Here is a 26950-nt window from a genome sequence, read left to right as displayed (position 1 = left end):
TGTCCATAAAAATGTCTTTTTGTGTGACGTTTTTTTTAAATACACACAATAAAACTGGCAGCTTAATTGAGACCTGACAAGACAACAAAGGTAAGCATGCAGATACTATTTAACTATCTAAAGTTTTTAAATAATCTAAAACTAGATATAAGACACAAAGACGTCATATTAACGTGCATTAACATTTGACCAATAATGACAGTCACCGCTTATGAGTATTATAGAGAATCAGAAGCAATAACAATGATAAAGAACACCCCAAAAAAATAAATGTACAACTTCTGATTCCATTGTTTGACGGAACTGTTGAAAAGTTATAAAAAGGACACAGACAACATCATAAAATATTTGTATACATTTCTTTATTAAAACAATAAACATCCAAAGTGTTAGAGAGAGGAACAAAAGCACACTCAGAGTTAGGCAACTGGAACCTTTCAGTATGAACTCAACAGCGCTCTGCAGGATTAGGTCATCGGTGCATTGTAACATTATGAATTATTAAATTCAAAACATGAAAAGAATCAAATACGTCTCGATTGTGAGGACGGTATCTTGCAAGTGAGGAAGCCAAAGTTACAAAATAAACGAGTACACACTGCTGCTAATATTCGAGACACTTTGTCATTTATCAGTTTACACATCACTGTAATGACCAACCCAAATTATACCAAAAAAGCATAAGGTATTACTACTGAAGTTGAAATACAGCCGAGAGTCATTTCAAAACATCCCATGTTCATGTGACAGATTAGATCTACAGACACCGAGATACGAGCAGAAGTATGTGTTTTGCTTTTTACAATGCAAAGCTGGTTTACTGAATTTAACATAAATTATCACAGAAAAAGCTTATTTCCGAAACACAGTTCTTAAAGTACACTTCAACAAATGTTGGTAACTGTATCCCATGTAGTTTTGGTTGTTTGTGAATGCTAGACAAATCTGACAGAGGACTAGTATATTTCCCGGTTGTTATATGTTGTATATTATATCATAAGCAGTTTTATGAAATATCATGTTGAAAACATTTTGACAAACACTGTTTTGATACATTTTTGAAATGATGGACGGAGCAAGAGCACCGAATGACCGCAATGTCCAAGAGTGAAGAGCAAAGGAAACATCAAATTGAAAATAAACACTTTGGGATTTATTGACGTTCAGGCCAACTCCACAGTCACACCTGTGAAACCCACGAGAGGGTCCGCTACTCATGAATCAGACTGCATAATCACTGCAGTGCTCATAAATAACTGTCAACAATTCATTAATAACGAGACAAGCTGCTCCTGGTGTTGGAGTGATTGCTGGCAATGACTTGTCAGCATGTATACTCTTACATAAATGTTCGAGCATATGAAAAGGGGAGGAGTTTATATCAAATACAGTCATGGCCTGTGACTTTGTTTGGCTGTCTGCAGTACTGTTGGTCACTTCTCTTCCTCTCCCCAGCTCGAAGCATCACAATCAGAAGATGCACCAGAAATCAACAATCCATTAACATTGTTAACAAACAGTAATCATATTAAATCTTTGAAAAAGAATAAAATCTGGAATCCTTCTCCTGTACTTCTCCTCCTCCTCCCCCCCCCCCCCCCCCCCCCCCCCCCACACCTCAGTTGGTTTTGGCAGTGGTCTAACACTTGTGCTTCATGGCGAGCTGTAGAAAAATCAGGGGGGGGGGGGTGTTTCAGGATATTACAATGAGAATTTTGAATTACCCGACCAGCCAAATGCTAGAGCTAAAAACACCAAGTACTGCATTTGTAACAATACATGCAATAGCGAGCACAGTGAGTGAAACCAGGAAAGGCACAGATTTGATTTAATATTTTAGAAAAGTTCCACTCAAGGAGAAAAAGCTGTTAAGGAGGGTTTATTATACAGGCGCTGGAAGGCAGCCAGGGGTTGTGGTATTTTTTTATTCATGCAATGACAAGGCAACTTCATTTATCTCATGAACATGGGTTCTAATGGGCTTAGCTGGAGGCTCGTTAGAGAGATGGCCAGGGCCACTGATCTAACACAAAGCTACGGGGGTATGGAGATGTGAGGATGGAAGGCACACACATTTACACAAACGTGCGCGCAGACACACACACACACCGACTGCAGAGTATGGACTATTATTGGTGTAGGATAGGAGAACTGAATTCTACAGATCGAGCAAGTGGGGGCAGTAGAGCAGCACACAGAAATGACGGGTATGTTTAAAATTGAGCAAAGCGGCAAAATCGGCTGCTGACACAAAGTGAGGCGCAGAGATGGATTTGCAGAAGTGAACTAAGAGGAAAAAGAGTCACGGTGACCCTCTGACAGTACTGCAGGAACTACGATTTGAAGCTACTTACGACACATGCATTGTAGGGGTGTAACGGTTCACAAAATCCACGGTTGGGATCGGTACGATACAGTGGAGCCACGGTTCGGTACGTTTCGGTGCAGTAGAAAACTATAAATGCCAGAGAAATGTACTTGATTTTAAAATATATTTATTCATTACATCTAACATCATGAAGTTATTCTTTGACTTTGAACGATGATGGAACTATACCTGATGACCCGTCTTCTGGGGTGTCTTCTTAGCAACACATAAGCATAAAAAACTAAAACTGCTCCTTAATGGTATGTAGTATTGTTACTTACATCTTGCAAAAGAGATTTTTAATCTCAATGGGACTACCTGGTTATTATTATATCGTCATGCGTACCGAACCGTGAGCCTCGTACCGAACGGTTCAATACGAATACGCGTACCGTTACACCCCTAATGCATTGTTAACGCAATCTTCAGAAGATAAACAGTCGTGTCAATTCATCAGTAATGGCTTCTTTATCAGCCTGTAAAGCAGCCAAAAGCCTTTAACTGACATGCAAAATGATGGATAATAACGTGCAAGACAAATGACAACACAAAAAAATATATAAAAGCAAATGACAGCAAGTGAAATGAGAAACGCCAGCAAACGAGGGGTTCTACAGTCCTGAAACCACCAGAGCCGAAGCATTTCGCTTTGCTTATCACCGTTTTTGTAATACATCCCAACGGGGAAGCTCATCTTTGAACAGTGAGAGGGCGAAGCAAGGCTTTTGAAATGTCTTTCAATTATCCCACCATCACCAGCCCTGGCTTTATGCATCGTTCAAAACATTTCAGTCGGTAATGGATATCTGTATTTTTAAAAGGTTATTGACTTCCCACTTTAGATGGCACATGTCTCAGTGAAGGCTATCCACCAACAACAAGACAGAGCAGTAGGGCAGCCTCATCTTATACACGATATTACGTGCTATTAAAGTCATACACTGTGTGCTATTAGAGGACGGATACGATCATAATCAGGTGTGCTCGTTACAAAGCAATAGAGCTTTTTGTTTTGCAGTAAAAATAACCATATTATGCTAATAGCCTCATTTAAGAGCATGCAATTAGTTTTGCTGACAAACAAAGAGGATATGGGAGGATCGATGCAGGAAGAGGGAACACGACTGAAGTTAGAGGAAATGAGGGAAGAAGAAAAAGACGATTATCTTCACGGGGCAGAGAGCACCACTGCTGAGAGGCAGATGCCACAATGAAGCAACTCCTGCACATATCCTCAGGTTTAAGTAAAACGTTTGATATTTTGGCTGAAGACACATTGACTTTAAAATTCTGACAAGATATTCCACAACATTCCATGTGCCGGATTCAAATAAATTCAGTGAGGCCACCCTGAGGTCATGCATTATAAGGTGTCTTGCCAACATGTTGCCTCACCTTCTGTGCAGTAACAGAGAACTGTTCAGCACTGTTCATCATGTCTGCAGTCCTCTCCTCAGCCCGGCCTAATCGCTCGCCGCGCTCATTCAGAGCCTGGCTGGCCTTTTGTACAGCACTCGTCACACTGTCTGCCGCTGAGTGGAGTATACTGTTGCCTGCAGATAAGGGTTGGGGGGCGGGGGGGGGCGGGTGAAGAGGCCAGACAGAGCCGAGACAAGTGAAGAAGAAAAGTGGGACACGAAAGAGGAAAGAAAAGACAAATGGGGAAAGAATTGAGATTCACTCGTTGAACAACTGAATTTAAGAGACCAGTTGTAACAAATGTACCTGTGACATTAGAAGCATGTATTTAAATCAGTGACCACAATCATTAGCGTTAATGCTGGAAGACTAAAACATGACGCAGTAAATGGCTTCCATCAGGTGCAACATGGTAAGGGGGCTAATGAGTTTCCTTCAAAGTTGATCTACTTCAAGGAAAGATCAAGTGGAATTAACCTTTTAAACAAGCAACAGCAAGACCGGATTTAAGAAAGCATGTTATTCCTCTCCTCTCTTCTTCTTCTTCTTCTTCTTCTCCTCTCTATATTGTAATAAAGAGATGCTATGTGCTTGGCTGCATGGGCAGCCCTGGAGATCCAGCAGTGGATATAAGACAGAGTGAACACATCTTCCGATAACTGTGGCAGCCCTGCGGATGTTTCCTCTGACAAGCCATTAATCTACTGCACGTCGGGACTCTGTCGTTATGCGCTCCGGTAGCAACGAGCCTCAGAACAGCAATCGTCCTGCTGCTTTCGCTTTGTCGGCAATACAGAGCAATACATGCCATTTTAATTACACCATCTGCGTGGCACCACAAGAATCCCAGCGTTTAAAAAGACCCCAAAAATGACTCGGGGCACAATATTCTGCCTTTTAGAATATATATCTTCAGGTTACTGATTTGGTGAAGCCGGTCCAGGACGGTCAAATACCCAGCTACACTGTCAACTCTTACCCAACTTTAAAAAGTGAAAAGTGAAAAATAATAAAGAAAAACACAACAAACACCCGGTGGAAAGATACGCTTTGATTTCTCCAGGGTCTATACCTTTGGAAATACAGTAAATGAGTTTGAGGAGAAGAAACACACCGATCAAAGCTTGACGGTATTGGCTGTATTAAGACTTGACAAGCCACATTCGATCTACTCCCACAGGAAATTGCAATACAGTGAGCACATGTCCCGTGGCATCAAAGCAGGTAGGCTGAGTGACAGGTAATGGGACAGCTATGCTCTGCTGCAGAGGGTTATATGACAGCCCGAAAGCAGCTGGTGCTCCTTCAAAAGAAGTTAACTTGATAAAGTCAAAGCAGTTCATACAGAGACGCACCTGTGCCGCAGACACACAGACGGATGTATAGAAGTTCATCCCCACAGCACACAAAAGGGAATGGAAACACATACACACGGCCTTTCTTTGGTACATTTTCCAGAGATTACTTTCAATGAACCACAGAGTGGAGGACACACATTGCACATGACAAACATCTTCCTCTTGACAAACAGATTCCTCTTAATCCCCTCCTCCTCCTCGGGAAGAGCCCAGGAAGTGATACTGCCATCATCCTCAACATAACCCCCACTCTCACAACCCTTCCCCACCATACACTCAAGAGAACATCTCCCTGCATTTGTCTGCACTCTTCTCTGGTGGCTTTCTTCTCACCAGAGCTCAGTGGCGGGATGCAGCGTGGGCGCCCCCCCCCCCCCCAGTGGAGAATGTAATTACAGTAAAAGGCTGGAGATGTTCTGGGAAAGCTCATGAAAGAGCTGAATGAAAGATGTGTAGGAGTAAATGATGTAATGTGGTGGCCTCAGTGACTCTTAACTTAAAGTGGGAGCTGATCAGTTATCAGTATTAACGGCTACTTGTGTTACTTTGGAGGTTTACTGATAATATTACAGTCATTTTCATGAGGCAGGAAAGTTTTTTCCTGTTATGACACTGATGACTGGTACATGATGGTTGACTGGTTGTGATGATTTTTGTCAACTGGCATTGTTGATGCAGTACGAGGCCGGTCCTGTGGCACGCCTCTCTCAACAATGCGGGAGGAATTTCCCACAATATCATATCAAGCCAGTGTTTCTTTAACAATGGAGACTGAACAAAAACAAAATATTCCAGAAAATAGAAACTATGAGCAAAGACGAACATAACATGAAGGGGAGAGTTCATTCAAAGTCAACCCCTCCTTTTCCAGCGCTGCTGCAGGCACTAGATCACAGGCTGTGCTGCTGTGCTGCTGATGGTTATCAACGGGAACATTTCAGCTACACTTTACGAGACGCTGACAGCCGAGTCACACTTACTCGCAAAGTATATGGAATAGATTAGATTCAAGGGTTTACTTCAAGAACACACACACACACACAAAAAGACCCAAACAATACAGAACACATTACAGTGCTTTTAATACGCTCACTCTGCCAGTGTGTATGATCCTATTATCACTGCCCCAGGATAATGGTGTGGGGTATAACGTGGGGGTGTCTGAAGGGAGAGTGTCTTACAATAATTTATATTAGCGAGCACATACTTATCTGCACTTCGACAAGTTCCATCAATAGTTCTCCTTAATACCCTGATATTACCAGAGGGATTTCGCTATTCATCCAAAGAAAGCGATGAAGCATTCTGTTCAGAATTTCTGAAAGTGATCCCAACTCTTCACGTAGCTGCACCTACCTATCGAGAGCCTCTCCACTCTCAATCGACTCAGTAATTGCAGTTATTGTCAACCTGGACCTTAATTTCCAAGTTTCTGCTCGTCACAGAGAAGACATACAACAGGATTACATTCTACTGTACTAGTTCAAGTCCAAAATCACATTAAATCTGTAAACAGCAGGAACAAATGCACAAAACTGATCTATACAGTCACCTACTTTAAAAATGTATGGTTGATTTAAAATGAATGAATACAGGATCCTGTCAAATGTGTCTGTTTCAATGTGCTAAACGTTTAATATTGTATCAATAATAGTACAATATTTATTGTTAAATAAATAAATATAATATTTATTTACAATATTTTCAACCTAAATCAACAAAATCCCCTGTTGCTGCTAGAGAACGGGCAGCCATAAAAGAAGAGTGCAAGGAATATTATACAGTTACGTAGTATAATTGCAATGTTATGATGAATTCCACCCGAACCACAACTGTATTTACAGTTTCAGTGTAACTGACAAAATAACGTCTTTTAATTTATCTTTAAATCATATATTGTTGTGAGGATACATGCTATTGGGCAAGAGTCTGTTTGCTACAGAGTTTATTAACAACTAGAGATGCAAGTCTATCATAAATACAGCAGAGGCTTAAAGAATCAATGCTCCTACTTGGCAATTCCAAACAGATTATGCGTACAGTAAAATAATGATTCATAAAATGAGAAACGAAACAAGAAATGGCTATTGTAATCAACATCCTAGGGGCCTAAAGACACAGCTATGCAGCTCCTGCAGCAAGAACAAACCCTGCTGCCATTTCATTCATGCAAATCTTGACATTATCTGCAGCAGCATAATGAAACTCCAATCACTTTTCTCCTCATTCCTCCTGCAGTTATTCCCGAAACAGTTCATTCTCTTTCATGCACAGCAGTTCTCCCTTTCTCTACGTGTCCAAATCATTTCGTAATCTGTACATTTCTGTCTTTCTCTGATACCACACTCTCTCTCTCTCTCTGTGAAATGCAAACTGCATACACCCAAAGTATGTCCCTCATTGTATCATTTTCTTACAATCACCACAATGTTGCTCCTCCCCTTCCCCCCCCCCACCACCGGCATCCAGGACTTTGACTTGCTTGGCATCATCTTTGACCTACATGTAATCCATTGCATTATTACTCAACAGTTAATGTAAAATGTGTCATCCAGTGCTCAGGTTTGGGACAAATGATCCTATTATAAATAGTCATTAATATGTATAGATATTGCGTTTGCTCTGCGCTTCTTGAACACAATTGCATTTACTTTTAATGCACATATTCATGTGTCCTACAGGCACTTTTTAACTTTGGAGTGAGGCAGATGTGTGGCCTGAATGCCTCCTTAAAACATTTGGTTAAACCACTCGGATAAAAGCAAGGCATCACTCAGCCCTGACATTATTTCATGAGGGGAAAGGCTTGACCTCGATCGCTCAGTCTGCCTTTAGTTAAGTCACTGTGTTGCTGGTTAAAAAGCAAGGCATTGATTAAGGACACCAATGGGGACAAACGTGGAACATTCTGTACTGGGAGCACCAGGGAGCCGCGCCGTCACTGACAGCAAAATAGCTCATAGGCATTCATGAACAGCCTATTCTCAGCGGCTTTAATCAGCAGATCAATGTCAGCAGCACACAATGCATTAAACGGTCATCAATTTCATCATAATCTTGTCTAGGCTTGAATGTTAATGTGTGAAATGATATACAGAAGTACAGAATACTGAGGAAGCCATTGAGGAAGAAGCACTCGGTCATTGTACTGCCCTCGTACGTCAAAATGTGATTTACCTCTGCAAAGCATTACTCAGTGACTCTGCACACAGTGTGACAGTGAGGGGTAAGGACAGTGAACATAACTCACAGAACCTTTGGATGTAAACTTAAAAAAGATCTTGTAAGTGCAAGTACTGCTTTAGATATTCAACTTATTTGATCATAGTTTGTTCACTGTGAGATAATGTGGCCTCTTGTGAAGCGTGACTTCTATTGGGTTTCATCACAGAGAAACTTGTTTTTCCTTGTTTTCAGGATGACCTCAACTCTTTTTTTAGTAAGGGTTCATTTAGTCCAAGTAGTTTTGCATACGTTACTGTACTGGCTTACCTCGTCTTAGGAGATGACCGTGGCCTGCAACAAATTCTTTCCGCATTCTGTTCAAACAGACCTTGCAACGGAAAATGACTGAATCTACAGCTTGGTCTTCTGCGATGAGAAAATATCAAATGTCATAGTTAGCTTTGATGTCGAAAACAAGTTTGGAAATGAGTCAAGAGGGGTTTGAATTATTATTTCATGAGTTAAGGTATTGAGGGTTTAGTTGTAAATGTCATGCAAAAACTGTGAAACTGGTAATTGTTTGATTAGTCATCGATTGATTGTAAATCTTCCTAAGGATGACAATCAAACTGACAACCAAGAAACTGACAACCAAGATCGCGTTCATTCATTTTCTGCTCCCTATCTTGAGTGGCAAAACAAACTTGTCCATCTAGGGTCCTTGACAATGGTTTCAATAGTTAATGTACAGTATTGTGGTTTAATACAATCTACCTTTTCCAGATGTTGCCATCCCGGAGGATTCTGCAGATAGAGTCGTCCCCAGTTATGGTCCCACACCTGAGCAGCGTCGTGGTCTTTGTTTTGCACTGGTGTGAGACTTAAACTGGAGCGGACAGAGTTGGCATCCTTTCCGTTTCTCCTGTCACAATGTGCGTTGAGAACGGTCAACTTTTAAGTCCATCACACACAACATCCTCTACTCAGTGAGAGCCAGGAGCTCATTATCAGATCATTGGCTAGATGGGCTTACAGCACGGTGTCAATAGCTCGATCAAAAGCTGTTTACTACAAAACAGGGTTGTTTCTTTAAGAAAAAGTGTGTAGGATGTACTTTCCGTGGGTAAATTCATTCATATTAGAAGCATTTTATCAGAGGCAATGCTAAGTGTCGTATAATCAATGCTTCAGGACCTCGAAGTGTAATTTTCAGATCTACTGGAGGCGTGTGGTCAATTTGCAACATTTGCGCTCCATTATCCATCCTACTCTAAAGACCCCCGTGTACGGTGCTCTCAGGGACTGCACTACCTTCCCACCTACACATACAAAGACTATAATATGCAACAGGGTCAGTTTAAGCAAGCTAAATACGGACATAGTTTTCCGAGTAGGAGGGAGATCAAAACAACATGTTAGAGAGAATATATATATATATATATATATATATATATATATATATATATATATATATATATATACACACACAGTTTCACCTCTCTGCAATGTGCTGATGTGTACTTATTTTGCATCATGAATGAAAGCTCTCAAAAAGCACCTTACTAATTACAAGTAAACCATTTTCTCTTCAAAAATATGTATCCGGTAATTGATTCTTGTGCATGTGGGGCAGATGGACACCCAGCAGGAGGCAGGTCTGTAGCCATAAATAATGCCATGAATAATACAACAGGTCGATTGGTGTTTAAAGATGAGGGTTGGGAGTAAACGGATCAATATCGGAATAAACCGCTCAAGATGCTGCATTCCCTATTGGGTTTCGCTGTCGAGGAAACCATCAGCTAACACCAGACTTGAGCCCTTCACCTCCTGTGTAACAAACACACAATTTGCAGGCAGGAAATGACCAAATATGCAAATTAAGTTTCAACATTTGGGAATTGGTTGTGCTTTGACTTATTTGTTCAGCCTGTCTTCACATATTATTCGGGCATGAATTGAATATTCCTTTCAAAGAGGGAAGTTAGCTTTTAATTAACTGTTACAGCTCTTACCGTGATATGTATTGTTATGTTGAAGAGTTCACACGCAAAGCACACAATGAAATGTGTCAAAACCACATAAATTAGGGGAAATTATTACTTCGTGTTGTACTGAGTATTTCTATGTGCTTTAAACCAGTTGATCTGTATCAGAAGCTTTGAGTCACAGCTGATGCATTTTGTTGGCCATCCTCATTGACCTCACTTCAGCAGAACACCCAACAGATGCTGTGTACGAGAAATTAAGCATGCATTTTCATACACACCAGGTGCTGGTTGTCATTGTACATAAATCAGATTCAAACTGGCTTACAGCACAGTATGACAGCAGCGAGTCTGGCATAGCAGAGCCACTGTGTTCTGAACAGGAATATTAACCAGGACGGTTAGCTGTGTTATTTTAACCGTCTTACCCCCCAGCAGTTTGGACTGGCAGTTGACAAACTCTGGTTTCCTTGTTGCGCTGTAGCGCTGGCAGGTGTGGTGAAGAATCTGGATGAAGGTGCACTTCTCTCCTGCTGAACCAGCGACCCACTGGTCGAAAGCATTCTCGAACATCAGGTCAAACTCTGCACAGTCCTTGGAAGGAATAACAGCGAGAGAGAGACATGAGTGGGAAGTGAGTGCGTGAGGTCAGGGAAAAGAAACGTTGAATCTATTAAGGAAATAAATGGTGAAAGGCGTACAAAAATAGTTATTTTGGATTCGCAATACTCATGTTAATGATGAAGAATCCCCTGGCTATAAAACAGTTGGATAAAAAGCAATGGTTGAGGGGGGATGGGGAACTACATACTTTGTTCGGGTCAATGCCGTTGACCTGTCGTAGCTGATCGATTGTCCACTGTGACCTTTTTACGAAGGCAGAAGATCCTTGGAACTGCTTCACCTTAGTGATGGATACATGGCAGGGTTTCCTATTTGTCACTGTGAGAACAAAAACAATAAAACACAGCAGATAAGATTTAACAGCAACATACAATTCCAGAATATGAGCTTTCTGTGCAACCTGTAGCCTCGATGTTTTTTTATGCAGAAACATTTGGATAAGGGTGAATGGAAAGTTCAGGTCACAAGATGAGGAGTATTCGGGTCAAGCAAAAGTACAAGGTCCTTCTGTGGGCGGCAGAAACAAAGGCAGCCTTCAACAATGGACATTTCACTTTTGGAGCCAATAGCAACAGAGACCATGACAACATTTCCTATGAGAAGACACAGCCTAACCCGTGAACAGACAAACCCTGTAAACATGGATCTGGCTGATACAGTTATCCTGCCAAATTCTGTGCAATAATCATATACGAACATACATTACACGATTAGTTTCTCTCCTATTCCAGTTACATAAATAACTGACACATAATGGTTTAAAGAACATAAACTCTTGGTTACATTGTTCCTGCCAAAGCAGAACTTGCTGAGTGTTTTTACACTGTGCTGGACACAACTCACGTCTCTCTAAGAAAGGTGATTTCTTCTACTGCGCTGCTGACTAAGTGTTCAATCGTGGAGGTATAAACAAGTCATGCCCCCGTGTTGCTTTTTTAACCCCCGGCAGCGAACCTCTGCTTCCGCTTTCCCACATTTCTCATTGTGTCATCTCAGAAACGGTGAAGTGTTCGGGTCATTTTCACCGCTGTCACTCTTCACTCTGCTTCTCATCTCTCCAAAACAACCACAGTTTGCCTTTTGTTCAAGTTTATTTTTCTGACAGATGTACCACACCTCATTTCTCGAGAAAGGATTTTGAAAATATAGGTAGGGCTGAATGTTACACTAGGTGATACATTCAGCAAGACAATTCCCCTGAGAGGAGGGGTGTTTTGATGTGTTTTGTGTATCCATTTCGACAGCTGCTGTTAATACTTGAGGAGATGGCCTGAGGCTGCAGGGTGGAACAGACAGACACAGGCAGACCGATACAATACAAGCTTGTCAGTTATCTAGTCTTTTCTTGAGAGTATATTTTTACTCAAACAGACCGGCAGCACCATGACAAACAGATGAAGTGAGTGATCAGATCTGTCTTGGGTCACACAGAGAGCTAATAGAAGCTCTAACAACCAGAAAATGTCATGAAGGGTAGCGGGTGACAGCTGCATGTAATGAACCGGTCTGTTGAAGAGTCTTGAAACCAATTCTCAGCGAGAACAATTTGTCTCTGAGCTACATTTGTGGCACAGATACGCTACTTGCTCCAAACTGATGAAATTGAAAGGAGGCTTTATTGCAGTCACTTGATAAGTGCAGGACTGGTACAGCAGGAATTCAACTAGAAACCATTGTTCTCTTGCCTCCAACTTATTCTACCAGAAATGTCCAACACTATGGGGCTGGAACTCGTGATTATTTTCATCAGGAATGAATTTGACGATTTTAATTCCTGGTGAAAAGATCTTCAATTTACAGTTACACATGGGTACCGATTGGGCAGGATGTACGGATCGGGTAGCGGGTGACACGTGTTGTTGTTCTTGTGTCGCGTTAATGTGCTGATATATGATATGGTAATGTGATATTGGTGATATCATTTTAGGCTGTACCTAAAGCATTTCCATTCCTACTATCGGTATCAAAACGACTCCATAATCAAACAGACAAAAACAGGACAGCGTCAGATTTAAGCAGCTCCAACCAATGAATGTTTGGCTTTCTGTTTCAGCCAAGTCCTATGTGAAAAGTGTGCTCTTCCTTCCAAGCTGAGCACAAGCACAGACTATGTTTCCTAACAGCAAAATGTACTGTGACTCAAAGCAGAACAATCAGCCACCGTGACATATCACGACTCACATTCTGAAGATACAGTAACTGTAGTTTTACTGTAGCAGCCATTCATGTCAAGGCTCAACGGTTGTAAATGTTTGCGCCTACAGCATACCGTAGAACATAATAGATAGTAAAGAAAACAATGATTATGAATGAGTGTGACCCCCGAGCCTGAGAAGCTTTGACTGACACATTCCTGCATGTTCACTTTCATAACACAAGCTTTGTGGAGAGCCTGCTTTGTAAAACAATCACAGTGACTCCAGGATCAGAATAGCAGCTAATAACACTGGAGAAAAGGCATGAAACACAAGAAACGCAGACTTAATTATCCGTTACTCACATGGGGAGGAAAATCGACGACATGTTCAGTCGCAATCTGGTGGTTCCATTAGGGGGGGGGGGGGGGGGGGGGGGGTTCCAATAAATTTCTGACATTACACTGAGCACGACTGCTGAAATGCATCAGTGAAAATGTGTCTCAAGGCCATGGAGCTAAATCGTCAACACATCAACGCAGAGGTCTTAATCAAACTGCCAGACACCTTTGCGCATCTCTAATCCATTTCACATTCAGTTGTTGACTCCCACCATGTCAGAGTTGTCTCTCCTGCATATTAAACTGAAAGTTAAAGGAGACGGTGTTTTTTGGAACAACAATCAAGCCGAAGACTGTGAGAAAATGTACGCTCAGCCCTCCTACCGAAATTAAACCTCAAGTTTCTCTGTTGATACATTCAACCAGCAAGTGATATTATGAGTGTGGAGAAAACAATGAATTTAGAGATCTCAAGAAAAATAATGACAGAAGCAAGCCGGGATACAACCACCGATGAGAAAATCATAGAAGGGAATAGTTTCATGTCAGTGTACCATGAGTGTTGCAGTAAGGTTCTTTTTGATATTGTATATAGACTATTGAATCAGACAACACCCTGACCACCACTCCTCCATGTGCAATTTGAATATGAATGCTGATGAGTTGAGACTGAGATTCACAGGCCAAAGTTCCCCCGAGCTGGAACTACTGTACCGAGTGAATATGCAGATGAAGATCCCATTCCTGGACTTGAACTGAAGTGGATCAAATGTGAAACTGAAATGCAACACGCTGCCCGGACTAGTTTCACTTTTACAAAGCAAACATAAGAATCACAAACACACCCTGAACACAACGTGAAAGTATAATAAACTTTACGAGAATGTTAAAAAAACAACATACATTATGTATGTGAAAGCAAGGAAAGCACACAGCCATTGAGAGGCTGCCAAAGCCATTGTTTCCATGTGGGCTGTCAGAGAAAGGCCAAGGAAGGGGTTCCTGTCCTGCTCCCTTCTCGTGCTCCGATGGTGACACGCTCTCACTTCCTGCTGTCGATCAGTCCCTTGTTATGCTATGAGGCCTGAAAGAAAACTCGTACTGTACTGGTCACAGACTGCAGACATCAGAGACGAAACTCTCTCAAGATCAGCTTTTCCGAAAGGAAATATTATCATAGCTTGTGGTTAATAGAGAAATGTGAGAACCAGAGGAATTCTAGCAGTAATGACATATAGGATCATGTGAGAAGTGTGTTGGTTGTCGATTATGAATGCACACAGCGTTTATGGAAATGTTTAATATAGTACAGTACTATGGAAACAAATATAATCCAGTACAACCAATGTGAGCACGGAAAAGCTATGGGATTAATGCAGAAACATTGGAGCTTGCCAATGATCACCGTGAGAGCAAACTGAATAAGAAGGACCACCCTCATGTGCATAATATTCATAACTTTCTTTCACTGATATAACAACTTAATTCTCGTGTCAACAAGCCAAAAACATTGATAAACATCAGGATTTCGGGCCATCCGAGAACAGGCCCAAACCACGGAATAACAAAAGATCACATCAAATATGGAAGATAACGTGTAACTGTTCAGCCAGGGAGGCACTGTGTGGCCCTCGGAAGGATATGTTATTCCAAGACTCACCCGGCCCGAAAAAGTGAAGTAACTCATGCACAAGATGAAAGTGTGGAGTGCACACTACACTTTTACAGACATTTTGTACATTGCACAGCTTTCACATCAAGCTAACATTAGCCGACATTTGGGAAATCATAGAATTACATACAGTACATCCATATCGTCAGTACTGTAGCATCATGACAAAATGAATTCAATTATTTCTGAGTGTCACAACTTTACTGAACTTTGTGTCCGCATGCATGTGACAGATCCTCATCTGTATCTGTGATTGTGTTGCTCAACAGAGTTGTACGTTTGTATTACAGTTTCTAATCACAGTTTGAATGTGACTGTTGACCATAAAGGATAAAGGTTAATCAAGCTTAAAAGATGATGGGATGGTTTTAATCATTTTGACTCTCCCATCCGTCCTACTTTAAAGAAGCTTTTCACAACATCGATCTCAGGCAGGTGGGCTAAGGATCTCTTGAGAAATCATCAGACCCATCCTCGGTTAGCACTCAATTGGCTCTGCAGTGCTCCGACAGTGAGGTCGCCATGGCAAATCTCATTTGCATGGCGCAAAAAGACACCTGAGAAGATGAGGCTGGCACCTGGCCAAGTTCATACAGGGGCAGCGAGTAAGGACGGTTCACATGCAATTTTGACTCTCGGCTGGATCACAATTAACAGGAATTCAAAGTTGGATCTCATTAAGACAGAAGGAAATGCTAATGGGAAAAGTACTGCTGTTTGCTGGGCTTGGACGAGGGCCAGATATGACTTAAAGGGATAGATCGTATGTGTATGGACACACTAAACAGCTGAGTCCACATCAATCATCAGCCTCATGCAGCACATGATGATTCTAAAAGGTTTAGGAAATAGAGTAATAATAGTATGGTAATATGCAGAATATGTTCATCACTGAACTAAAGAGGCAGTATTAAGTGAGTCAAACTACATTGATGAAGAAGCAGAGTGGGGGTTTGAACTACAAGTGTTGCTGGAGTTTTGACATCTTCATAACATACTACTTATCATGAGATCATCTCTGAGAAATAAAAAACAACCTGAAATGATATCCTGCTATATGGATTAGAGAATGGTTAAGTATCTTGGTAGCGAGGACACCATGCTGCAAGGTAAATATTCAACAGTTTGCATCACAGGTTGAATTTTGCTGCGTGTTGCTGCCTTAGAGCTGTTGTCGAGAACCTGTCTTACACTTCTCCCTGCCTGGGTCTATGATTACAGGTCTATTTTAAAGCTGCCCCCGCTTTAGCTGGAACACGTTGTTATCTTCAGAAAGAAGCTGTCACTGGAATGAACCACGGCACTGGCTAGACTTGCAACAACACCCCGGCACAAAGGCCTCTACAGTCTATTCATGAGTTTGAAAACACAGTGACTGCTGTGTACAAGTTGGCCTCAGATAGGATGGTGCCCATGCAGTGGCAAGGCACCAATAGTAAAAAGGAGTGCATGTAGCATGGTGAATAATAGCTGTAGAATAGAGATCAGCTGTGTGCTCCTCCAGCAGATAGACACTACGTGCTTAACACAACACTAACAATGGAGCAGTGCACAGTTTAAAAATAAAAATCTGACTTACTGTAGAACTTAGTGTGGTATAATTGATATCAACTTTTAGTTTGATTCAAGTTCAAATCAATCCTAAATGGCTAAAAATCGTTATTCCATAAAAATGATTTCTTTAGTCAGCGAGCTGCAGACAGTAACCATCCAATTCTAATCACCACCGAAATTGCGGTGATCCTTTAAATGACGTTTCAAAAAATCTTGATAACAATTAACAACTGAGCGAGATGTTACAAGGAAACGTTCCTACTTAATCATGCTCCACTGATGTCAGTTGTAGACCTCAACAGTGGGAATATTTAATAGGTTTCTGCTAGTGGCTGTTAAAATGACGAAAAACACCAGGAAACGACTGGGAATTGTTGAAAAAGAAATGTAATTTTCTACATTAAATTAAAATGTTTGTATTTTGATTAACCTCTTGAACACCGAATAATGACTTGCATGGCATTTATGACCTCATGTTTGTATCATTTTTCAAACCGTATGTTCAGAGAGGAACCTTTGAAAGGTTCTCCCTTTCATCAGAGTTCTCTTAAACAGTAACAATTAATAACCCAAATGACCTTTTTTAAACATGGCTGCCTTTCGCCTCCAGTCACATCTGTTATCCATCCAATTATAACACTCACCCGAGGACAACACGTTAAAGGGATTCTGGAGGCTTGACAAATCACGTGCGTCAGACATCCAAAATGAAAAGTCTCATTTGGGACACCAAAGCTTTTTTTGAGTTCAGTTCAAATCAAAGCAACTCAGAAATTAATTATTTATTTAAGAATCTATTTGTTAAAGATTGTGACTGAACTGGAATGATCAGCAAATATATTTTTTAATATCGACTCCCCATTTTATTGCTAAACAGGTATGGAGTGTATATGTACAGTATGTAAGCAACAATATGACATGTGTAATTCAATATTTAGCCAGTTATCTGTCTGCAACACAACAAGGGTTACTCCAAATGCAATAATATCCGTCATATGATTGAATAAAACACTAACAGAATCACTCATTTCATGTTGAAACAAAGTTTCACTACATTACCGCACTGCCCACAACATTTGTGGCAGTGCCATACATTGTAATCTAAACAACAATATTTAAATGTGATCTCAGCGCTCTAGTTTCTCCATTCTATTGAGATCACAGTTACACGAAACTTGATTAAACTTGAATCATATCAACTGCAATGTAACAGGCTGAGACAGCAACACTTTGGTGTTGGGGTGATGTGATGCCCCGTCGACCGCTTATCATACAGTTCAAAACATGCTACTGATCACTCTGTATGTCTGACGTGTGGACTGCAGCTGGAGGAGTTGATAAATGAAGAAGCATGAAGTTATCACAGAGTAAGATCAGAGCTGCAGATAAAGAAAGAGAAAGAAGATTAAAAAGAAATGCTGAAAATGAGGGTCAGGTGACATAAGTTAGGAGGAATGGAAGCCATTGGAAAAGCAGGGGCAAAGAATGCTGATGTGCTGAACCAAGTCACTTAGCAAAAACAAAGAACTAAATCAAAGGCAGGATATATACGTTTGTCTTATAGCAAGTGATAAATGATTTCACACCTACACTACTTAAGGCGTAGATTATATTTAATCACAAAGACGGACAAGCAATACATCTTAGAATCGTGCTAAAGATAAACCAAGGAAAAATACAGAGGTATAGAACGCAATCACACTTTCCACTGAGGCAGCTCATTGGCTTTCTCATCTCGCGTTCTGCTTCTGTGCACATCCAGGGGAGAAACACAAGGTCTCTTGTGAGGCCCGTATTCCACATTGTGACCCCCTGAGCTCGTCCATCACCCAGTGCTCCACGGACCACTTAATAACCCAGCTATTGAGGCTAAGCCGCAGCCCACATAGTAGACATTCCTCTAGAGCCCGAGACCACGGATACTAGGAAATATTTAATTACACTGGCGCACCGACCTGAGGCTTCTCCCCTACTCTGATGCCACAGAGCGGACTTCCCATCAGCCTTTCATGTCTCTCTGCTGGTCATGTAAAACCTGAACTGATTGTGTTGCAGCAGGACTCCACCGGGCTCAAAGCGAAAACTGAAATATTCTCATAAACATTTGGTTGTTGGCTTGCATTTATTCACTGGAGGAATAAGCAACAAAATACACATAAAATAAGGTCCCAGTAAATATGTCTGCCGATTAAAGCGAGAGACAAAAGAGGCGTTGTGTAAACTCATTTTTAAGTACAATTTCTTAGCTCAGTGTGAAAAGAGATAAAAACGCATAGAAAACCTGCTGCGTGTGCCAAAACTCTGGTGAGTGTTAATACACGAAGACCTCATTGCAACCTAATCTGGATATAATCATAGTATGCGCCGGTATTTCAAACAGTCAAAACAAAGCACATTGCTCAACACTTACTTCTTCAAGATGACCTAAACTGAAGTGCCTGGAACAGAACTCTTCAAACCAAAAGCAACCTGTGTCAAACCTGGGTCACATCGTTTTAGAAAGAGATGGTTCGTGATAGCCTTTTTTGTGGGAACACGACGTTTGGTGCCTTTTGATCATTCGCATGAGGTCGAATGAGTTAAAGCATATACGCTGCCCGTCTTACCTTCATCTTCAAACATATCTTTACGGAAAATTTCAGGTGTTCTTAATGTCATTTCTCCTATTAAACTTAACCCAGGGGTGAAAGTAGGTCAATATGATACGGGACTCTGTACCACTGAAAGATGAAGTGGAGGTACACAGTACCGGGAAGAGGGGATGGGAGCTGCCTGCCAAACACATTCAACAACCCGTCACCATCACTCTTTCAACAAGAGAACACATCTGCTAATGTTTAGGAGAGGCTGCGTTTTCAGCTCGGTTTGTCGACAAAATAAGTTGTTTCATGATGTTCAATTTTAATCCAGCAGACAGCAGGTCAAACAAACTCTGTACTCTGCTGGGATAACAGTGTGCGCGTGCATCTTTACTTCCTAAACACTTGTAAACTGTTAAACCGCTGTCAACTAATTTTGTTGTAATTCTCTTAGAATTAAAAAACTAATTACAATTTTGAAAGTTTTAACATTCCCAAATTATTCTGTTGCACTTACACCATTTAAGTCAAGTGCTTTCTAATTTCTTACTGCACCATACAGGTATTAAAAACTGAACGTGTGTGTTCTGGGATACTTGAAGCTGGGGGTGGCAGAAGAGCAATATGAAGCGATGGAGGTTGCACTTTCACCACTGACTAAATCCCAACTTGCGTTCATTGTATCTCCCGAACAAACCTCCATTACTAATGGTCACTCTGGAGATACAGCAGTATTTACCTCTTGTCTGGGTGGTCTGGGCTTTTGGTTCTGTGATGTTAGCTATCTGGAACATTTAAACCTACGATTTGACTACTCTAATGTATCTATTATCCCAATATCTGAAATTATTCAGAGCCATTACTGAAACGTCTGTTGGAGTTGGATTGAATACTGGTGTGAATTCTACCTTAAGCCCAAAAAAGTGAAATCCAATGATGAATCAAAGCATTACGGTTCAGGCTTGTTTCCAGATCTCATTTCCTGGTCCAGCTGTTCTCTTTTAGACGAGGTTTAGAGAAGAACAGTCTGTATTTGATATGGCGGGAGAGACATGGAGACTAATGTTGCACAATCTACCTCAAATATTCGAGAATACAGTACATACTGGGTTTAAAGAACTCTTAAAAAAAGCAGACAAGGTTCCCTGTCATGGTTCCGATTGGTAAACTCAGAGAAAGAGTATAACAGCAGAAAGCATTTTTTGAATTGTTAAGAAAATGACTGCATCATGTCGTACTATGCTGCAGGGCACTTTGTTCTTTCAGCGTAGAGACACTGTCTACTTTTCATAAGATAAAGCATCTGCATTTGTTGCGTCTGTGTCTCAGGATGTGCTTTGGCGAAGAGGATAACATATCTTATGTATCGAACAACACAGGTATAGTAGCCTCTACACAGTAGTGCGTTTGGATGATAGTTGCAATCACAATTCCTACCACGTACTGTGACCATGATTATATGGTGAAGTCAATATTTCATGTGGAGTAAATACAAGTTCACAAATTATAAAATCTAAATCTGTACGAAATCTTTGGACCCCGGTACTGTGATCAGCAAGGACAACTATGCTAATGCTTAAAAACCGACCTCCAATTCATCCTTTGTGATAAAAGACCACACTGAAAAGCTGAATGCTCTGCAAACAAGTGGATGAACGTCACTGCTACACCTACCATGGAAATCTTTATTCAAGCAAAAACACAGCAGCAGTAACACCTGTTTAAGATTTTGACTTTTTGGCAAAGTTTCGGAGTACATGATAAATGAGGCATGTCTGCAAGGAGGGCTGGATGGTAATGAGCATCCATCAGTCTTCCTCACCGGAAATCCAAACTAGTAGGATCAAGGTCATGAAGACAGTCAACTGAGCCACACATTGTTAAAAGCATCCCTTTATACAACAGAAGGCTCCATTGTGTCTGGAGGTACTATAAAAGCATTTTTAATTCAAGAATTTTGGATTGTTTCCTTTACCAACTGTAGCGAAACAGCGAAAACGATCACTATAACAGGAGCCCAGGAGATGTATGCCTCTGCTCTGCTGGATAGCTCTTTCCCCATATACCGGCCCCGTACAGAATGTCCTGTCTACAATCACCATAGTAATCTAAAAGATGAGACAGATGACATAACCTGATCTCCAAAATGACGCAATGGTGACAGATGTGTGCAGTTAAAAGGTGCGTAGGACACATGTGTATTGTATTAAACTGGAAATTGATAATTAACTGAGGCGTCATTCCCAAATTGACTTGTTCAGTAGAACGAAGTCTAAGGAATAGTGGAAGGCTAACCCAAACGTGAGGGAGACTTAATTTACGAGGTTATGAACACTCCACTGCACCAGGATGTCCATCCCCTGTTGCCTTTACTGTTGTTTTAAACCCATATGTCCTGTTCTCTGGAACATTTGGTCAAGGTGGAGAGGAGGATGGAGCGGAAGATTTATGTGTGAGGCAACATCAGGCTTGACTTAAATATTGCTTTCTTAACCTTGAAAAACAAAATGTAACAAATAAATGCAGATATAAATGTACTGAATTGTTATGAATTAAACCCAAACCAGCCATTTGAGTCAGTATCGGAACGATGTCGGTACATCTCTGCTTTATCTGTACATTGATTAATGTATGATTTGATCTGTAGTGAGGTATGATTTTGAGCAACTAAACTTTAAAGAGTATGAAAACTAGAAGAAAGCACTTCGCATGCTTGCTGCAAGTGCACGAAGGAGATAGTGGAGTGACCCTAAAGCGGTGAAATATTGGCAAAGCTCATCAATGCAACAATAACAAACCTGAAATCGAGATCAATACTTTCTTCAAGTATCCAATTAGGGCTGCTGGCTCACTCACTGGATATTTAGATTGGTTTTCAGTCACTTCCCTCATTAAGGACACCTGTGTGGCTGATTTACCAAACTTCTAATTTGTCTTCAAGAGAAAGTACCAGAAAACAAAGGAGCGATGTATTCTCGCTCAACTCTTAAACATCTTAAAGACAAAGTCCTTGGCAAACACAAACAAATGGGGGAATCTGGTACAGTACATAAACTACACCTGGACAAACATGTATATGTATAGATATTAGGGGTGTAACGGTTCACAAAATTCACGGTTGGGTTCGGTACGATACAGTGGAGCCACGGTTCGGTACGTTTCGGTACAGTAGAAAACTATAAATGCCAGAGAAATGTACTTGATTTTAAAATATATTTATTCATTACAACTAACATCATGAAGTTATTCTTTGACTTTGAACAATGATGGAACTATACCTGAGTGACCCATCTTCTGGGGTGTCTTCTTAGCAACACATAAGCATAAAAAACAAAAACTGCTCCTTAATGTTATGTAGTATTGTTACTTACATCTTGCTTACATCTTGTATTGTTACTTACATCTTGCAAAAGATGTTTAATCTCAATGGGACTACCTGGTTAAATAAAGGTTTAAAAAAATAAAAAAATAAATAAAAAATCTTTTTTTTTTTATTCAAACGTATTCGGTTCGTCATGAGTACCGAACCGTGAGCCTCGTACCGAACGGTTCAATACGAATACGCGTACCGTTACACCCCTAATAGATATAGATATATATATCTCACATCCTGACCAATCTTTGTACGACAAGCACAAACATGAAACTGATCTTGCTCCTCACATCTGACTGAAAGTCGAAACTGCAAAAAAGCACAAATCCCAAAAAGTCAGAGATTTCCTGTACTGTGGCATCTCGAGGTTAAACTCATCTCTGATGGATCAGAAGGAGTTACAGTGCGCACACACATCACTGTAGTTGTACAACTGTTGAATTGGCCTGCAGAGCCCCATAATACAGCAGCAAAGCCTCGAGTGGAAACCAGAGAAATGGCATATATTTGCCAAGTTCAAACATGAAAAAAAATAAATAGCTCAATATGGTGGACAATAGTAAAAACTACAATGTAGAAGCCAGGGCTCTAGATTGAAAGCCTGAGATAAAAGAATGTATGATGTTATACTGACATGACATCTTTGGTGCATTGTTATTTTCTGCTCAGATTTAGAAAATAACCCTCTTGGTACCATTGAGGACAAACACGTGCTCTAGTTCAGCGGTCCCCAACCACCGGGCCGCGGACTGGTACCGGTCCGTGGGTCATTTGGTACCAGGATGGACAGAAAGAATAAATAACTTATATTATTTCCATTTTTTGTGCAGTATTAGATTAAATAATCTCTTACAGCTGCTAAATTATCGTCTATTAAAAATGCCCATTCGTGATTTGTTTTATTACTCTTATTACCCTTCAAAGTTTTTAAGCGTCTAGTTATTAAAACCCTTCAAAGTTGTTACCTTCTAACAGTCTATTACCTTATTGTGATCAAGACACAGCAAAAATAGCTCAAAAGATCACTTTGAACAACAGAAATGAGAGCCACTTGCTGTCACCTCATATGGTTATGGAAACACACCCACACACACACAGTGTCATTGAAGCGCACAGATTACTACTCTGCCAGGATGGAACATGAACATGCAGGAAGTTTCATTTGTTCCCTCAGTCATCGGGTTTCCATCTGGTCCTTCCATGGGTGGATGATCCATGTAGCAGGAAAACAGCTGGGGGTTGTGAGAATGACATTAAGCTATGATATCAATCTTTCTTTCCGTCTTCAGCATAATATTAAGCGCAAGAGGAAAAGAATGACAACCTCAACTCTTTTGGTCTTCCGTTCAACTTGTAAAACTCACTTACAAGTGAGCATCTTTCAAGAGCTACACTACAAAGGAAAATGTTCAAACAATATCTCAGTTATTCTGACACCATCTACCAAAACAAAAATGCATAAATGAAATACAATGTCCAACAGAGACACATTTTCTTATATGCTCGTGCTTGGCATCCCACAATAACACAGCATGTGCCGATACAGCGCTGTCAGGGAGTCTGCAGGGGTGCTGAGCCTTGCCCTCAATGTGAAATACCAGAGCAGAGCCCACCCAGCGCCTGACAGAGGAAGTCTCCACAGCAGACAACTAGAGTCCCTGCAGTCTGCAGTCACCGGGCTGTTCAGCCACACAACTGCCTGGAGAGAGTGAGATGCCAACGTGCCAGTCCACATCCCATCTAACCTTTAAATCCTGATGAACACTAAAAGTTGCCTGACTGCTTGGTGATGGGCTGAACACCTGCTATGAAAACGTTCTGTGTGGAGACATGATCTTTATTTATATAATGAATACAGTCATTTTATAAAGCAGTCCCTGCAGTGCCTAAGCAACGGTTTGTGAAGATTAAGTAATTAATGTACGGTACGTATCATTACAACTACGACATTAAGCTCTTTGTGCAGAATTTCTCCCATCTTCTGGAACTGTATGTCCTATATCATCCGGAATCCGCCTGGTCTTAATAAATATATTAGTAGCATTTTGTTACGTATATCATTACATGTGATTTTACTCTAAATGTCCCTCTTTGTACAAGGTGACCACTTCATTTGACCGCAAAACAAACTACTGTATGAGTGCCCAACCAGCAACTGATCAGTTGCAAACATTTTGCCAGCTGTTATCCATTGGCAAGATTGGCACACGTCTTTATAGGGCACTGCTGCCCAGTAAATCCAGGATTACAGGTTGAGGAAATTGTTTTTTTACAGTCATGGTTTCTGACAGAAACAGGGTTTGTAACTAAGATTGTAGGCGTTTTTTAGATGATCTAACTCAACTTTCTGGGTTAAAGTCTGGGCTTCATCAGCGGACTGTTGATTGGAGATTAAATATTTGTGATGATGGTTTTGTTTCCTGATGTCAGCGAAGTTAATGTGTAATGGCTTAGTAGCTCCATGAAATGGCTCGCCTCTTTTCTTTGAGGGATAGTGTACATTCATTTATTTATTGACTGAAATTATTTTTTTTAAACCTGTCATGTTGTGCATGTTTTGAAGAAAATGTTTGTTTATACTCATCCCACATCACCATCACAATATCAAAAGGAATTATTCAAAGATCTACAATTAAAATAAATACATAATGCATTTCACTGTCTCTAATTGTATGTGCTTCAAATGTAGACCCTTGATTGGACCACTTGTGTTTTTACAGTAAAATCAATAATGTTCAACTTGTTATGTTTCAGTTCAAAGAAGTGGACCCAAATGCAGGACACCAAGCAGGCTTTGATAACAAAAGGCTCATTCCAAAAGACAAAAACAGGCTCGCAACAAAACTGATGGAGCAGCGTGAGGCAAATCCAAGTTAAATAAACTAAACTGAGAACAACCGGTATGGCACGAGGAACACAAGAGGGAATACTGACAAGCGACACAAGCAACCAAAGCAGACGACCTGTAAACCGAAAGAGGGAAAGAACAGACTAAATACACCACGGACATGATTAACTTAAATGCAGACGATACTGACAAGCTGACCTCATTGAGTTGTGTTGAATTCCCCGCTGTGGCTGTGGGGAGGTCAGAGAGAAGCAGAATGTGCTGTGTGTATTTATGTATTCATGAAGGTTTAATAAGAACCGTGTGCTCCATAAAATGCGCAGTCATTTTCATTCATTCATACATTCATTGTTATGTTGAGAAAACATGCTAAAAAAACACAATCACCTATAAAACCTGGTAGGGTTACTGTATCATTCCAAGAAATTTGATGTATGTGACATCATGCCCGCTACTGCTTCATTGCAAAATCTTTAAAGCTGCACCTCTGCAGTTCGTGTCTGGCTTGTTCTAGAAATGAAGAAGGGTTTTTCTTGTCACTTGATAAGAGTTGGTCTGCATCGATATTATTGCATCTTTCCGTGTTTCTTTTGTTGGCAGTTAAGTCAGGTGTTGAGGGCTTTATTACAGCTCTGGTACAGCAGGCGGAGGGGGACCTGGAGCTGCCAGCTTTATCATGAGTCTGCATTGGTACGGTTGCCCTTTGCAATATGTTTATTGTGGGGATTCATATTGCGAGAACATTAAAAAGTCAAAACAGTGGTGCAATTTAGCCTTTTCACAGTTTCATGGGTCTTATGCAACAAGGCATTGGTCGGGGACGTGCAACAATGACTCCCTCACCCTGAAAGTGGGCACAGATGGATGCAAGTGGAGCCTGATGTTTACAACAGTTTCCATTTGCATGGTAACTCATTAGTGTACTGACCTCTGATCACACAAGGGATGGCAATATAGCCTGTGTATTGATTTAGGCTCAACCATGGTCTCATCTGTCTTAATGTAGATATAGTATTAGTTCATTTTGCAATGATACATCGTATATCATTTCTCCATGTGCCACTTTAGATAAATTCACGGCCTGGTATATATATATATATATATATATATATATATATATATATATATATATATATATATATATATATAAAGTAAAGTAAAGTTTGATTCACCCATATCTTAAATATTTTTTTCTCATTGGGCAGCTGTGTCATGCCCCTCTGCCCATGCGTATAGTGCACCAGACTTGCATGCCTGTGAGTGGCATGCATGTTAATTGTGCTAATGAAGGTCACCCAGAGGGGCAGCTGGAGTCCTTCTCTGTATCTACAACACTCCCTGTAGGAAAGTTCCTGCCTGGCGTGAACCTCTCCAGGACACCATATGAAAAACACCATATGCTCCCCACCCACCACCTCACACACCTTCCCCAGGATTTCAGACTGCCACTGAGAAATTCAATCATAGAGCCCGGAGCCGTGAAAGACATTTGAGATGCTATGTGGTCCGCTGCCCAAACTAGGATC

The 26950-nt window shown here is 40.8% G+C and overlaps 1 protein-coding gene across 2 annotated transcripts in view; it reads right to left on the bottom strand.

Annotated features, from left to right (window-relative positions):
* Window positions 1-348: 348 nt before the first annotated feature.
* The window catches only part of stxbp6 (syntaxin binding protein 6 (amisyn)), a 50954-nt gene continuing 24352 nt past the window's right edge, over window positions 349-26950 (bottom strand). The window contains exons 3-7 of one of the 2 annotated variants that reach the window (XM_079286538.1): window positions 11110-11240; window positions 10727-10892; window positions 8638-8736; window positions 3764-3921; window positions 349-1663 (exon numbers count right to left, since the gene is read on the bottom strand). In XM_079286538.1, coding sequence (XP_079142664.1) covers window positions 1640-1663; window positions 3764-3921; window positions 8638-8736; window positions 10727-10892; window positions 11110-11240 — 578 coding nt within the window. In that variant the 3' untranslated portion in view covers window positions 349-1639. The remainder of the gene's footprint in view (window positions 1664-3763; window positions 3922-8637; window positions 8737-10726; window positions 10893-11109; window positions 11241-26950) is intronic. The other variant, XM_079286539.1, reaches the window with a different exon arrangement.

This window comes from Melanostigma gelatinosum (genome assembly GCF_949748355.1).
Source record: "Melanostigma gelatinosum genome assembly, chromosome: 16".
NCBI classification, from domain to species: Eukaryota; Metazoa; Chordata; class Actinopteri; order Perciformes; family Zoarcidae; genus Melanostigma; species Melanostigma gelatinosum.
This window is presented reverse-complemented; position numbering and strand designations above follow the sequence as displayed.